General features: G+C 49.2%; 1 protein-coding gene across 2 annotated transcripts in view; it reads left to right on the top strand.

The window, feature by feature from the left end:
- The window catches only part of LOC110535643 (testis-expressed protein 10 homolog), a 31,323-nt gene that overhangs the window by 12,364 nt on the left and 4,990 nt on the right, over positions 1-13,969 (top strand). For both annotated transcript variants that reach the window (XM_036966947.2, XM_036966940.2), the window contains exons 2-13: positions 41-245; positions 318-505; positions 1,885-2,211; positions 2,294-2,509; positions 2,654-2,900; positions 2,985-3,097; positions 3,448-3,704; positions 3,795-3,930; positions 4,060-4,229; positions 6,061-6,238; positions 9,379-9,467; positions 9,586-9,719. In XM_036966947.2, coding sequence (XP_036822842.1) covers positions 60-245; positions 318-505; positions 1,885-2,211; positions 2,294-2,509; positions 2,654-2,900; positions 2,985-3,097; positions 3,448-3,704; positions 3,795-3,930; positions 4,060-4,229; positions 6,061-6,238; positions 9,379-9,467; positions 9,586-9,719 — 2,241 coding nt within the window. In that variant the 5' untranslated portion in view covers positions 41-59. The remainder of the gene's footprint in view (positions 1-40; positions 246-317; positions 506-1,884; positions 2,212-2,293; positions 2,510-2,653; positions 2,901-2,984; positions 3,098-3,447; positions 3,705-3,794; positions 3,931-4,059; positions 4,230-6,060; positions 6,239-9,378; positions 9,468-9,585; positions 9,720-13,969) is intronic.

Below are 13,969 nucleotides of genomic sequence, written 5' to 3'. Positions count from 1 at the left end.
TGGTTGCAATTTAAGATGTTCCCCATGTTTCTCTCCACAGATAGTCCTATTCTGCAGAGATGACCAAGTGCAAGAAGAAGAAGAGGCAGGATGACTTCCAGAAGGTCAAGCTGAAGGTGGGGAAGACTAAGCCTAAAGCTGACAACGCCACCAACATCAACTTCCGCACCAAGGGAATTAACCTAACTGAACAGCTGAAGAAAGATGCTAATGCACCCACCACACACCGGAAGCTCAACATCAAGGTAGGTAACACAGACACACAAACACACTCACTCCTCTACTGTACCTTATGCTGTGTGCCTCCCCTCCTCTAGGACCTGTTGTCCCAGCTGCATCACTACAGTGGTACAGTGAAACAGGGAGCTCTTGTGGGACTGAGGGAGCTGCTGACCCTTCACCCCTCAGAGTTAGACCAACACCTCTCCAGTCTGCTCAGCGAGGCTGCTGCCGTCTTCACAGACAAGGACCCGAATGTACGGATGTCTGCCACACGCCTGCTCAGGTTAGAAAAGTATTTTGTTATGACAGTGGGAATTTGTCTTCAGGTCTTTAAAAATATATATATTTCACCTTTATTTAACCAGGTAGACCAGTTGAGAACAAGTTCGCATTTACAACTACGACCTGGCCAAAATAAAGCAAAGCAGTGTGACAAAAAACAACACAGAGTTACACATAGGATAAACAAAAGCACAGTCAATAACACAATAGAAACATCTATATACAGTGTGTGCAAATAAAGTAAGGAGATAAGGCAATAAATAGACCATAGTGGCAAAATAATTACAATATAGCAATTAAACACTGGAGTGATAGATATGCAGAAGATGAGTGTGCAAGTAGAGATACTGGGGTGCAAAGGAGTAGTATGGGGATGAGGTAGTTGGATGGGCTATTTACAGATGGGCTATGTACAGTGATCTGCGAGCTGCTCTGACAGCTGGTGCTTAAAGTTAGAGAGGGAGATATGAGTCTTCAGCTTCAGTGATTTTTGCACTTCGTTCCAGTTATTGGCAGCAGAGAACTGGAAGGAAAGGCAGCCAAAGGAGGAATTGGCTTTGGGGGTGACCAGTGAGATATACCTGCTGGAGTGCGTGCTACGGGTGGGTGTTATGGTGACCAGTGAGCTGAGATAAGGCAAAGCTTTACCTAGCAAAGACTTATAGATGACCTGGAGCCAGTGGGTCTGGCGATGACTATGTAGCGAGGGCCAGCCGACGAGAGCATACAGGTCGCAGTGGTGGGTGGTATATGGTGCTTTGGTGACAAAATGGATGGCACTGTGATAGACTGCATCCAGTTTGCTGTGTAGAGTGTTGGAGGCTATTTTGTAAATTATATTGTTGAGGATCGGTAGGATAGTCAGTTTTACGAGGGTATGTTTGGCAGCGTGAGTGAAGGAGGCTTTGTTGCGAAATAGGAAGCCGATTCTAGATTTAATTTTGGATGGGAGATGTTTAATATGAGTCAGGAAGGAGAGTTTACAGTCTAACCAGACACCTAGGTATTTGTAGTTGTCCACATATTCTAAGTCAGAACCGTCCAGAGTAGTGATGCTGGTTGGGCGGGCTGGTAATGGCAGCGATCGGTTGAAGAGCATGCATTTAGTTTTACTAGCGTTTAAGAGCAGTTGGAGGCAACGGAAGGAGTGTTGTATGGCATTGAAGCTCGTTTCGAGGTTTGTTAACAGTGTCCACAGTGTTTGTTCTCCAACCCCCACAAAACCATACATCACTTGAGAGCAGCACAGTCCTTGGAGAAATGCCTTAATGCCAGTTCTTCTACTGTCGCACCTTCCTACCCAATATGAGATTTGAACCAGAAACTCTCCTGCTACTAGTGCACCTCTCTAACCTTCTACCCTCTCCGTGCCCTGCCCAGGTTCATAGCCCAGAGTGTGCCAGCGGAGCGGACGTCTCCATTCTTCCCTCTCCTCTCTGCCCACCTCTCCTGTGCCATGACCCACATTGAGACGGGTATCCAGGAGGATGCCCTGAAAGTCCTCGACGTTTTGCTGGACCACTATCCTGCCCTGCTGGCCGCTCGTCCCGCCCTGTTGCTCACCAACTTCCTGGAGCTGATCTCACACAAAAGTACCGGGGGCGGGGCAAGGAAGGGGCAGGAGGGGAAGGGGAGGAGCTGGGCCTTGTCAGTCAACCCTAACAGGAACGTGACTGGTCAGCAGTGGAGACTCACAGTGCTGCTCAGGTATTCATACACTTGCAATGAGTTAGCAGTGTCCTATTGGTGTGTACATGTATTTTTCTGCCGTGACGTTTGTGTTTTCCAGACTGGGGCGTTTTCTTCAGGCGGTAGTTGAGGAGAGGCGAGCGGAGGAGGGGGTTGCATGTGTCTCAGGTGACATGTTCAGTGTTTTGAATGGACAAGGAGGAGCTAACGCACCTTTGGAGCTCAACTGGGAGGAGCTTACCTACAGAAAAGGTGGATTTCAGGTGTTTGAACATTCAGGAGCCATGCCCACTCCGCATTCCACCTTCAAACTCAGGTACGCACATCACAGACACACACTTCATTAACAAGCACACACACACACTTTATTAACAAGCATATACACACACACACACACACTCTGCTGACTCACTCTCCTGTCCTGCTCATCATCTCTCCCTTTCCTCCACTGTATTTGTAGGCCGGCGACTGAGCCTGGGGCTGGGGTGAGTGAGGGGCTGGGCACAGGGGAGGCTGTACGGGGCTTCGCCTCCACCCTGGTGCCCCTTCTACTAGACGTCTGGGTAGAGGCTAGTGCCAGCGACCGGAGCAAGACTGACAGTGCTCATCTCCTCACCCCCGATGCCATGTCACTGATGTACCAAGTCCTCTCCATACTACAGCTGCTACGCAAGCTGGCGCCACAGAGAGAATACCAGGATACACTGGTAACACACACACACAGGTCTTCTCTCTCAGTGTAACATGTGTGGTTACCTCTGTTCTATTAACACTGGTGTTTGTGTGTTTAGGATGTGTGGTTTCGCAGTGAGTACCTGGGGGATTTTAAGCAGCACTTCATGAAGAACTTCCCCTATGGAAATCTGGACACCCCTAAACAAAGGCGGAAGACAGACCCCAAGAGGTGAGGTGGTGCTAGGGCCCATGGTGTATGTGTAGGTACTCCAGCGTTTCCCAAACTAGGGGTCGCTACCCCATATGTGTCTCCTGATTTGAAAATGGGGTCGTGAGAGAAACTCTGGGGGGGAAAAACATCTGGTCTATAGTCAACTGAATGCTCTGCTTAGTCGTAGAACCATGGTTCAATTTCAGCTATTAGTGTTTAGGACAAACCGTGGTTTCTGTTTTCTTCCTAAAAATGTGCTCTAACCATTGAACAGTTTGAGCTATTACCAATTATGATGTATAATATCAGCACAAAATTACTGGGGGGGACATAATTCAAAGTATGTGTGTTTGGGTGTGGTGTTTCAGGAGTAAGCAGTCCACTACAATCCCAGGGCAGACAGTGGAACCCTTGGCTCTGAACGTGCTGCTCTGCCAGGTCATGGTTTCCATGGTTACCCTCAGCCAGAGGGAGGGGCAAGCCCAGGAGCCCGATGCTGAGTGGCTGATGCCTCTGAGAGGGTTTGTCCAAGAGACTCTGTCCAGTGGGGCCAAGCTGAGCCAAAGACACCTACATACACTCCTGGAGACTGTCTGGAGAATGGTCATCACACAACGCAGCAGGGGTAAGACTGTGTGGGCTTTCAAGGGTGCAGTTATGAGTTAATCTTAAATGGTTTTCACATGTCTGGCGTCCTAACCGGTGGTGTGTGTAGCGGTGACGGAGGATCTGTTACAGGCGGTGTATGTTCAGTACCAGCAGATGAACCTGAATCTGCAGACCAGAACACTGCTACTTTCCTTCTACAGCAGACTGTACCTACAGGAACACAACCACACACACATCGCCAGGTAACACACACATACGTTCTAGTGTTTACTGTACCAAATAACCAAAGACATATGTAGGCATAACCAACACTGCAGGGTAGACTACTCTGCTCCTAAATGTCTTTCTTCCTCTTCGGTCTCCCCCTTCAGGAGTAGAGTGTTGTCTCTGTGGCTGGCTGCTCTACCGCTCCAGTTGTCCCAGCTGGGCCACCGTAACCCTGCCCTCTCAGACAGGCTCCTGCTCTCCATCCAGGCTGCTGCCTCCCGCGGGAACAAGGCCCTGCTGAACTCCCTACATACGCATGCATGCAGGCTCTACGGTGAATACACACACACACACACACACACACACTGTATGCAGGCTCTACGGTGTATATACAACAACAAAAAACACATGTGAAGCTCCACTTATAACAGTCGGGCAGATCGGTACTAAACAGGTAGTCACTAAATGGCCATGCTAGAAAATACCTAAATGACAATGTACCCATTGGAGATGTTTTCTATGTTTCTCCACTGGGGGGCAGTAAAGGTCCATCTGAATGAACTCCATAGCAGGAGAGAGAGGGGAGCATGTTGTTACAAGCTAGAGACAAAGGTTGGAGGTGTATCAGTTAAAAGGGGTGGAGGTTGTGGGTGGTGGAGGGCACCTATGTTGTAATATAAGCTAAGACAGAACTGGTGAGGGGGTTTGTGTTATGATTAAAGGCCCTAGGGAAGACAGAACTGGGGAGGGTGAGGGGGTTTGTGTTATGATTAAAGGCCCCAGAGAAGACAGAACTGGGGAGGGTGAGGGGGTTTGTGTTATGATTAAAGGCCCTAGGGAAGACAGAACTGGGGAGGGTGAGGGGGTTTGTGTTATGATTAAAGGCCCTTGGGAAGACAGAACTGGGGAGGGTGAGGGGGTTTGTGTTATGATTAAAGGCCCTAGGGAAGACGGAACTGGGGAGGGTGAGCTGGTTTGTGTTATGATTAAAGGCCCTAGGGAAGACGGAACTGGGGAGGGTGAGGGGATTTGTGTTATGATTAAAGGCCCTTGGGAAGACAGAACTGGGGAGGGTGAGGGGGTTTGTGTTATGATTAAAGGCCCTAGGGAAGACAGAACTGGGGAGGGTGAGGGGGTTTGTGTTATGATTAAAGGCCCTAGGGAAGACGGAGTGGGCGATTCACCATCACAAGACTCTGTTTGTCTGAATGGTCTGTGACATCAGCAATGTGCGTCAGCAGCCAACATAACATAATACAGACTATCTGATCATTACTACTCTCTCTCCCTTTATCTCTCTAGCTCTCTCTCTTTATCGCTCTCTTTATCTCTGTCTGTTTGATGATTTTCTTTCTTAGACCATAAACTGGTGATGGATAGTCCATTCACTCTTTACGTCACCATTGGCTTCTTGTTGCTAGGTACGGTGTGTGTGTTTACAACACCATGGTCCTGGATAGATACAGGAGTGCAAGCTTTTGTTCCAGCCCAGCACTAACACACCAGATTCAGCTCATCAAGGGCTTGATGGTTACAGGTGACTCTAATGATGGGGTGTGTTGGACAGGAGCTAAGTTTCTACAGGACCACAGTTTCCCTCCTCTGCTATAGTGTATGAGCTGTAGTTGCCCTCCTCTGCTATAGTGTATGAGCTGTAGTTGCCCTCTGCTATAGTGTATGAGCTGTAGTTGGTGATGTGTAGAGCAGCCAAACTGGTGAAAAAATACTACAGTTTGAACTTTAACGGCTTTAACAAGGTAGAAAGTGTATAGAGTTGATAATAAATGTACATGTCTAAATCATTTCATCTCTGGAAAAGTGTTCTTCAATCACAGTATTTTTTTAATATAAAGCTTTAAGCAGCCTGTTTGTTGATTTTGTGGTCTCAAACCAGTGAGTTTATTTAAGTTCTTAATCAAGAATATGGGCAAAATGTAATTATTGAGAATGAAAGAGGTGGGAATGTTGTTCCCTTGTCATATAATTGCTACATTTAATATCAATATAGAATAAAAAATAGTTTTCCAAATTGTATTTTGACTTATTTTTCTCGACGCGAATATTGGGTCAAGACTGAGCCAACCTGGTTCAATATGGATCCTAAGACGACCAGTTGAGAACCGCTGTTGTAGAGTTTGTGTTTGTGTGTGTGTGTGTGTGTGTAGACCCACAGGAGGGCAGTGTGGTATTGTTACCGGCTGAATCTCAGCAGCGATTGGTCCAGCTACTCTACTTCCTGCCTGTGATGTCACAGGGTCTGTTGGCCAATCTGAGTCGCTGCTGCACTGCGGGACGCGTCTCTGCTGGCCTGGCTGCCTCCCTCATACGCATCATACACCTCAGGTAACCCCAGCAACCTCCCAAAGCTACAGGTCAGAAACTCTGTCACTAACCCAATGTTCTTACATGATCCCTGTGTCACAGAAATGTGAGAGTCATGTGCCATGTGGTTTAAACTTAAACAACGTTTGACTGCTGAGGTTTCATCCTCAAAACATCTAGATGATATCCAGGGCAGACCAACATCACGTGGCCTTTACGGTTTCATCCTCAATACATCTAGATGATATCCAGGGCAGACCAACATCACGTGGCCTTTACGGTTTCATCCTCAAAACATCTAGATGATATCCAGGGCAGACCAACATCACGTGGCCTTTACGGTTTCATCCTCAAAACATCTAGATGATATCCAGGGCAGACCAACATCACGTGGCCTTTACGGTTTGACATCGTTTCTCTTGCACTTAAAAATGTTCTGAATAGAATTTTCAATTCATAAAAGTGTGTGTGAGAGAGAGCCGTCAGTCATTCCTGGTTAGAGAGGGGAGACAGCAGAACGATGGTTCGCCAGCTTAATGGAATCAAACAATCAACCAATTTAAGGCACGTCGAGGGTTGTGGCACAAGATCGGTGTCATGAGCTCATGGTTTATAACAAGGCCTGACGCTGATGGCACTTGACCTTTAGATGGCAGTGGTGGTCCTTTAGTGTGCTGTTGTGTGTGAGCATAGCAATGTTCTGCTGTTTGGTCATGATTTCTCACACGCATCCGGCCTTGCATAACGCTATGATGTCATCAGTGTTCATCGCCAGCAAGTGTGTGTGTGTGTATTTGTAAGACACCCACTGTTTCTCTGGGGTAGTGTTATATACACACACACACACACACACACCTGACTAGGGGTTGGGGCAGTGTGTGTGTGTAGAGACTAGGGGTTGGGGCCGTGTGTGTGTGTGTGTGTAGAGACTAGGGGTTGGGGCAGTGTGTGTGTTTGTAGAGACTAGGGGTTGGGGCAGTGTGTGTGCGTGTAGAGACTAGGGGTTGGGGCAGTGTGTGTGCGTGTAGAGACTAGGGTTTGGGGCAGTGTGTGTGCATGTAGAGACTAGGGGTTGGGGCAGTGTGTGTGCGTGTAGAGACTAGGGGTTGGGGCAGTGTGTGTGCGTTTTGAGACTAGGGGTTGGGGCAGTGTGTGTGCGTGTAGAGACTAGGGGTTGGGGCAGTGTGTGTGCGTGTAGAGACTAGGGGTTGGGGCAGTGTGTGTGCGTGTAGAGACTAGGGGTTGGGGCAGTGCGTGTAGAGACTAGGGGTTGGGGCAGTGCGTGTAGAGACTAGGGGTTGGGGCAGTGTGTGTGCGTGTAGAGACTAGGGGTTGGGGCAGTGTGTGTGCGTGTAGAGACTAGGGGTTGGGGCAGTGTGTGTGCGTGTAGAGACTAGGGGTTGGGGCAGTGTGTGTGCGTGTAGAGACTAGGGGTTGGGGCAGTGTGTGTGCGTGTAGAGACTAGGGGTTGGGGCAGTGTGTGTGCGTGTAGAGACTAGGGGTTGGGGCAGTGTGTGTGAGTGTAGAGACTAGGGGTTGGGGCAGTGTGTGTGCGTGTAGAGACTAGGGGTTGGGGCAGTGTGTGTGCGTGTAGAGACTAGGCGTTGGGGCAGTGTGTGTGTGTGTAGAGACTAGGGGTTGGGGCAGTGTGTGTGCGTGTAGAGACTAGGCGTTGGGGCAGTGTGTGTGCGTGTAGAGACTAGGGGTTGGGGCAGTGTGTGTGTGCGTGTAGAGACTAGGGGTTGGGGCAGTGTGTGTGTGTGCGTGTAGAGACTAGGGGTTGGGGCAGTGTGTGTGTGTGTGTGTGTGTAGAGACTAGGGGTTGGGGCAGTGTGTGTGCGTGTAGAGACTAGGGGTTGGGGCAGTGTGTGTGTGCGTGTAGAGACTAGGGGTTGGGGCAGTGTGTGTGTGTGTGCGTGTAGAGACTAGGGGTTGGGGCAGTGTGTGTGTGCGTGTAGAGACTAGGGGTTGGGGCAGTGTGTGTGTGCGTGTAGAGACTAGGGGTTGGGGCAGTGTGTGTGTGTGCGTGTAGAGACTAGGGGTTGGGGCAGTGTGTGTGTGTAGAGACTAGGGGTTGGGGCAGTGTGTGTGCGTGTAGAGACTAGGGGTTGGGGCAGTGTGTGTGCGTGTAGAGACTAGGGGTTGGGACAGTGTGTGTGCGTGTAGAGACTAGGGGTTGGGGCAGTGTGTGTGCGTGTAGAGACTAGGCGTTGGGGCAGTGCATGTGTGTGTGTGTGTGTGTAGAGACTAGGGGTTGGGGCAGTGTGTGTGTGTGTGTGTAGAGACTAGGGGTTGGGGCAGTGTGTGTGTGTGTGTGTAGAGACTAGGGGTTGGGGCAGTGTGTGTGTGTGTGTGTAGAGACTAGGGGTTGGGGCAGTGTGTGTGTGTGTGTGTAGAGACTAGGGGTTGGGGCAGTGTGTGTGTAGAGACTAGGGGTTGGGGCAGTGTGTGTGTGTGTGTGTGTGTAGAGACTAGGGGTTGGGGCAGTGTGTGTGTGTGTGTGTAGAGACTAGGGGTTGGGGCAGTGTGTGTGTGTAGAGACTAGGGATTGGGGCAGTGTGTGTGTGTGTAGAGACTAGGGGTTGGGTGGAATGTGGCAGAGATGTCAAGTCACGTGTCTCTAATGTTACAGAACACACCATGTATTCATCTCTGACCCCCCTTCCTCTTCGTCCTCCGAACCCCACCCTGCGCACAGTCTCCTCTCTCTCTGTCTCTCTGTCTCTGTGTGTGTGCGCGCGCGCTCGGGGGAAACTCGATTCTGTTTAATGTGGTCAGTTCCAGGTAAGCCTACAGAAATGGACATAAGTGTGATCCATATCGTCAGAAAACAACCTGGAACAATCGTCCATCCTGTTAGAGGGCTTTAGTTATGCTCTATCACTCCACCAACACTCTAGTCTAGACCGTTCTCTCTCACTCCACCAACACTCCAGACCGTCCTCTATCACTCCAACAACACTGCAGACCGTCCTCTCTCACTCCACCAACACTCTAGACTGTCCTCTCTCACTCCACCAACACTCTAGACTGTCCTCTCTCACTCCACCAACACTCTAGACTGTCCTCTCTCACTCCACCAACACTCGACTGTCCTCTCTCACTCCACCAACACTCTAGACTGTCCTCTCTCACTCCATTGTAACCTGTGTGCGTTTCAGGTCCTCTTTGAGTGGTTGGTCAGTAGGGTCTCAGGACGCGACCCTGCGTGATGTTGACTACATCAGCTTCCTGTTCTCCACCCTCACAGGTCAGGCTCCGCCCTCACATTTCCTGTCTCACTGGTATCTGGTCAACAGATGTTGTGAATCTTCAGGTTCTTGAAGAAGTACACTCCAAGAAAACTTACCAATCTTTCTCTCTTTCAGGGTTTTCGTCTGATGAGCTGGCCACCCTGCAGGAGGCTGGGGATGAGAGCGTGCTCCCTCCCTCTCCCCTCTCCCCCCTCAGTCTCTACCCCACCCCCCTGGAGCAATTCACACACCACTGGGACGTGGTGGAGGTCAGGACACACCTCACTCAGAACACCTAGCAGGGCTTTATAAGTGACTGTTGTGACAGAGACGGTGAATGAGAGGTCTCGATGGAGTGTAAAATGTGAAAAGAGAAAGACAGCGACCGAGATGGAGACTGAGCACTTCTGCCAGTGTAGTGTACCTGTGAGAGGTGTTCTGGACACTGTCAGTTATTTAGTTCCCCCTGGTGTCACACACAGGGCTCAGAGGGGGGATGCTTTATCTGGCCACGCTGGCCGAGAGGGGAACCTTTATCGCGTTGCGCAGGCTGTGTCTGCGTGGTTATCGGGCACTGTGGAAATGTAGAAATGCTAATGAGAGCCTGTGGCATGACGGGAGTGTGACATTTGTGCTTGGTATTTCCTGTTAAAGGAAATGTGCCCCGAAGCAAGAGGTGTGTGGGGGGGGGGGGGGGCTATAATCACTAATTCAGCTCTTCAATTAGAGCCTGAGATCCTGGTCATCTCATCTCATGTCTGAGTCAATCAGACTGAGGGTTGGGGGAGCAGGGGGGACAGGATTAGAGGACGGACCATGTCTGCTCTGATTCCACTAATGAGACAGGATTGTTTTTAATGGAGGAGAGAATGCCAACAGGTGCACACAGGTCTGGGGGATGGTTCACACACACATTCTAACACATTGAACACACCTCATTTCAATAGAACATAATGACAAATTGGCTTTTGATTTGAAGTTAATGAGGAAAAGTTTAACATTGTTTCTCACCTCTGAAAGTTTGTGTGATGCCCTCTCGTCTCACCTGTACCCCTCTGTCGCTCTCTACAGTGTGTGTGATGTCCTCTCGTCTCACCTGTACCCCTCTGTCGCTCTCTACAGTGTGTGTGATGTCCTCTCGTCTCACCTGTACCCCTCTGTCGCTCTCTACAGTGTGTGTGATGTCCTCTCGTCTCACCTGTACGCCTCTGTCGCTCTCTACAGTGTGTGTGATGCCCTCTCGTCTCACCTGTACCCCTCTGTCATTCTCTACAGTGTGTGTGTGAGCAGTGGCATAGAGAACATGTAGGGAGCACTAAAAACGACATATTGTAATGTACTTGTTGGCCCCAACCTGTTATGTATCTCTTGGATGTGTGGAGAAAGGCCATCTGTTAGATATAGAAATAACTAAGTAGACATTTGCACGTGTGTTGTAATGTGGTTTGTCTGATGAATGGTTGTGGGTGATGTTGATTAGAGAAGAGTGACGTGTACCTCTCCTTCATTTGTCCTCTAATTCCATCCCTCCATAATGCCATTACTACTATTGGATTTCGCCCTCCTTACACACAGACACTTCCTGATTGTTTGGGCTCATAAAACAATGTTTAAAAAGATTGTCAGATCTGCCATGTCAGCTCCCATTACCGAGCCTCGCTTAACCCTTTCATTTCTAGGAAAAGGGGGAGTGTGAAGGAGAGGTATCTGGTGGATGTGAAGGAGAGGAGAGGTATCTGGTGGATGTGGAGGAGAGGTGAGGTATCTGGTGGATGTGGAGGAGAGGAGAGGTATCTGGTGGATGTGGATGTGAAGGAGAGGATATTTATCTGGTGGATGTGGATGAGAGGTATCTGGTGGATGTGGAGGAGAGGTGAGGTATCTGGTGCATGTGAAGGAGAGGTGAGGTATCTGGTGGATGTGAAGGAGAGGTGCGGTATCTGGTGGATGTGGAGGAGAGGTGAGGTATCTGGTGCATGTGAAGGAGAGGTGAGGTATCTGGTGGATGTGAAGGAGAGGTGAGGTATCTGGTGGATGTGAAGGAGAGGTGAGGTATCTGGTGGATGTGAAGGAGAGGTGAGGTATCTGGTGGATGTGAAGGAGAGGTGAGGTATCTGGTGGAAGTGAAGGAGAGGAGAGGTATCTGGTGGATGTGAAGGTGAGGTATCTGGTGGATGTGAAGGATAGGTATCTGGTGGATGTGAAGGAGAGGTATCTGGTGGATGTGGAGGAGAGGTGAGGTATCTGGTGGATGTGGAGGAGAGGTGAGGTATCTGGTGGATGTGGAGGAGAGGTGAGGTATCTGGTGGATGTGAAGGAGAGGTGAGGTATCTGGTTGATGTGGATGTGAAGGAGAGGAGAGGTATTGGGTGGATGTGAAGTAGAGGTGAGGTATCTGGTGGATGTGGAGGAGAGGTGAGGTATCTGGTGGATGTGGAGGAGAGGAGAGGTATCGGTAGATGTGAAGGTGAGGTATCTGGTGGATGTGAAGGTGAGGTATCTGGTGGATGTGAAGGAGAGGAGAGGTATCTGGCGGATGTGAAGGTGAGGTATCTGGTGGATGTGAAGGAGAGGAGAGGTATCTGGTGGATGTGAAGGTGAGGTATCTGGTGGATGTGAAGGAGAGGAGAGGTATCTGGTGGATGTGGAGGAGAGGAGAGGTATCTGGTGGATGTGGAGGAGAGTGAGGTATATGGTGGATGTGGATGTGAAGGTGAGGTATCTGGTGGATGTGAAGGAGAGGAGAGGTATCGGTTGGATGTGGAGGAGAGGTGAGGTATCTGGTGGATGTGGAGGAGAGGTGAGGTATCTGGTGGATGTGAAGGAGAGGAGAGCTATCTGGTAGATGTGGATGTGAAGGAGAGGAGAGGTATCTGGTGGATGTGGAGGAGAGGTATCTGGTGGATGTGGAGGAGAGGTATCTGGTGGATGTGGAGGAGAGGTGAGGTATCTGGTGGATGTGAAGGAGAGGAGAGCTATCTGGTAGATGTGGATGTGAAGGAGAGGAGAGGTATCTGGTGGATGTGGAGGAGAGGAGAGGTATCTGGTGGATGTGGAGGAGAGGAGAGGTATCTGGTGGATGTGGAGGAGAGGAGAGGTATCTGATGGATGTGGAGGAGAGGAGAGGTATCTGGTGGATGTGAAGGAGAGGAGAGGTATCTGGTGGATGTGGAGGAGAGGTGAGGTATCGGGTGGATGTGAAGGTGAGGTATCTGGTGGATGTGAAGGAGAGGAGAGGTATCGGTTGGATGTGGAGGAGAGGTGAGGTATCTGGTGGATGTGAAGGAGAGGAGAGGTATCTGGTGGATGTGGAGGAGAGGTGAGGTATCGGGTGGATGTGGATGTGAAGGTGAGGTATCTGGTGGATGTGAAGGAGAGGAGAGGTATCGGTTGGATGTGGAGGAGAGGTGAGGTATCTGGTGGATGTGAAGGAGAGGAGAGCTATCTGGTAGATGTGGATGTGAAGGAGAGGAGAGGTATCTGGTAGATGTGGATGTGAAGGAGAGGTATCTGGTGGATGTGGAGGAGAGGTGAGGTATCTGGTGGATGTGGAGGAGTGGAAATGTTAAGAACAAAATTATTTACAAGGAGGACCAAACTCGGACGACGCTGGGCCAATTGTGCGCCGCCCTATGGGACTCCCAATCACAATCATGTGATACAGCCTGGATTCGAACCAGGGACTGTAGTGACGCCTCTTGTACTGAGATTAGGCTGGACAATAGAACGAGTCAAAATTCGCCCAAGGCTGAAAATGGCAAAAGAACGTTGGCTAAGCTGGAACACTTGCGCGAGCCCATAGCAAATTAATGGAATGGAACGTTCAGAGGCTGTTTGGACTGATGCTTAGAAGTGACGCTTAGAATTCCATTTTGACTAAATGGCACAAAAAAATGTATCCCTTTTTATTTTACCACTAAAATCTGTTCTTAGGACGACTGATTCGAGAGAGGAGATTCTCATGATTAAAATGGTGTTCGAATTGGAAGAAAATCTAAATATACACATTGCGAGATATTTGGCGAAATATACCAGCATGGGCTCTCCTTAGGAAAACAATGGGGGGAGCTTGGTGTTTCAAGGGCAAAAGGTATTTCGGGGATAGCGTTTAATGACAACGAGATACACTGCCCAGCCTTACATAATTAGAAAGAGGAGATTCTCATGATTAAAATGGTGTCCAATTTTTAAAAAATCTAAATATACACATTGCGAGATATTTGGCAAAATAGACAGACATACCTACAGTGCCTTGCGAAAGTATTCGGCCCCCTTGAACTTTGCGACCTTTTGCCACATTTCAGGCTTCAAACATAAAGATATAAAACTGTCTTTTTTTGTGAAGAATCAACAACAAGTGGGACACAATCATGAAGTGGAACGACATTTATTGGATATTTCAAACTTTTTTAACAAATCAAAAACTGAAAAATTGGGTGTGCAAAATTATTCAGCCCCCTTAAGTTAATACTTTGTAGCGCCACCTTTTGCTGCGATTACAGCTGTAAGTCGCTTGGGG

Source organism: Oncorhynchus mykiss, chromosome 3 (genome assembly GCF_057628025.1).
Source record: "Oncorhynchus mykiss isolate SJ-2025 chromosome 3, ASM5762802v1, whole genome shotgun sequence".
NCBI classification, from domain to species: Eukaryota; Metazoa; Chordata; class Actinopteri; order Salmoniformes; family Salmonidae; genus Oncorhynchus; species Oncorhynchus mykiss.
This window is presented reverse-complemented; position numbering and strand designations above follow the sequence as displayed.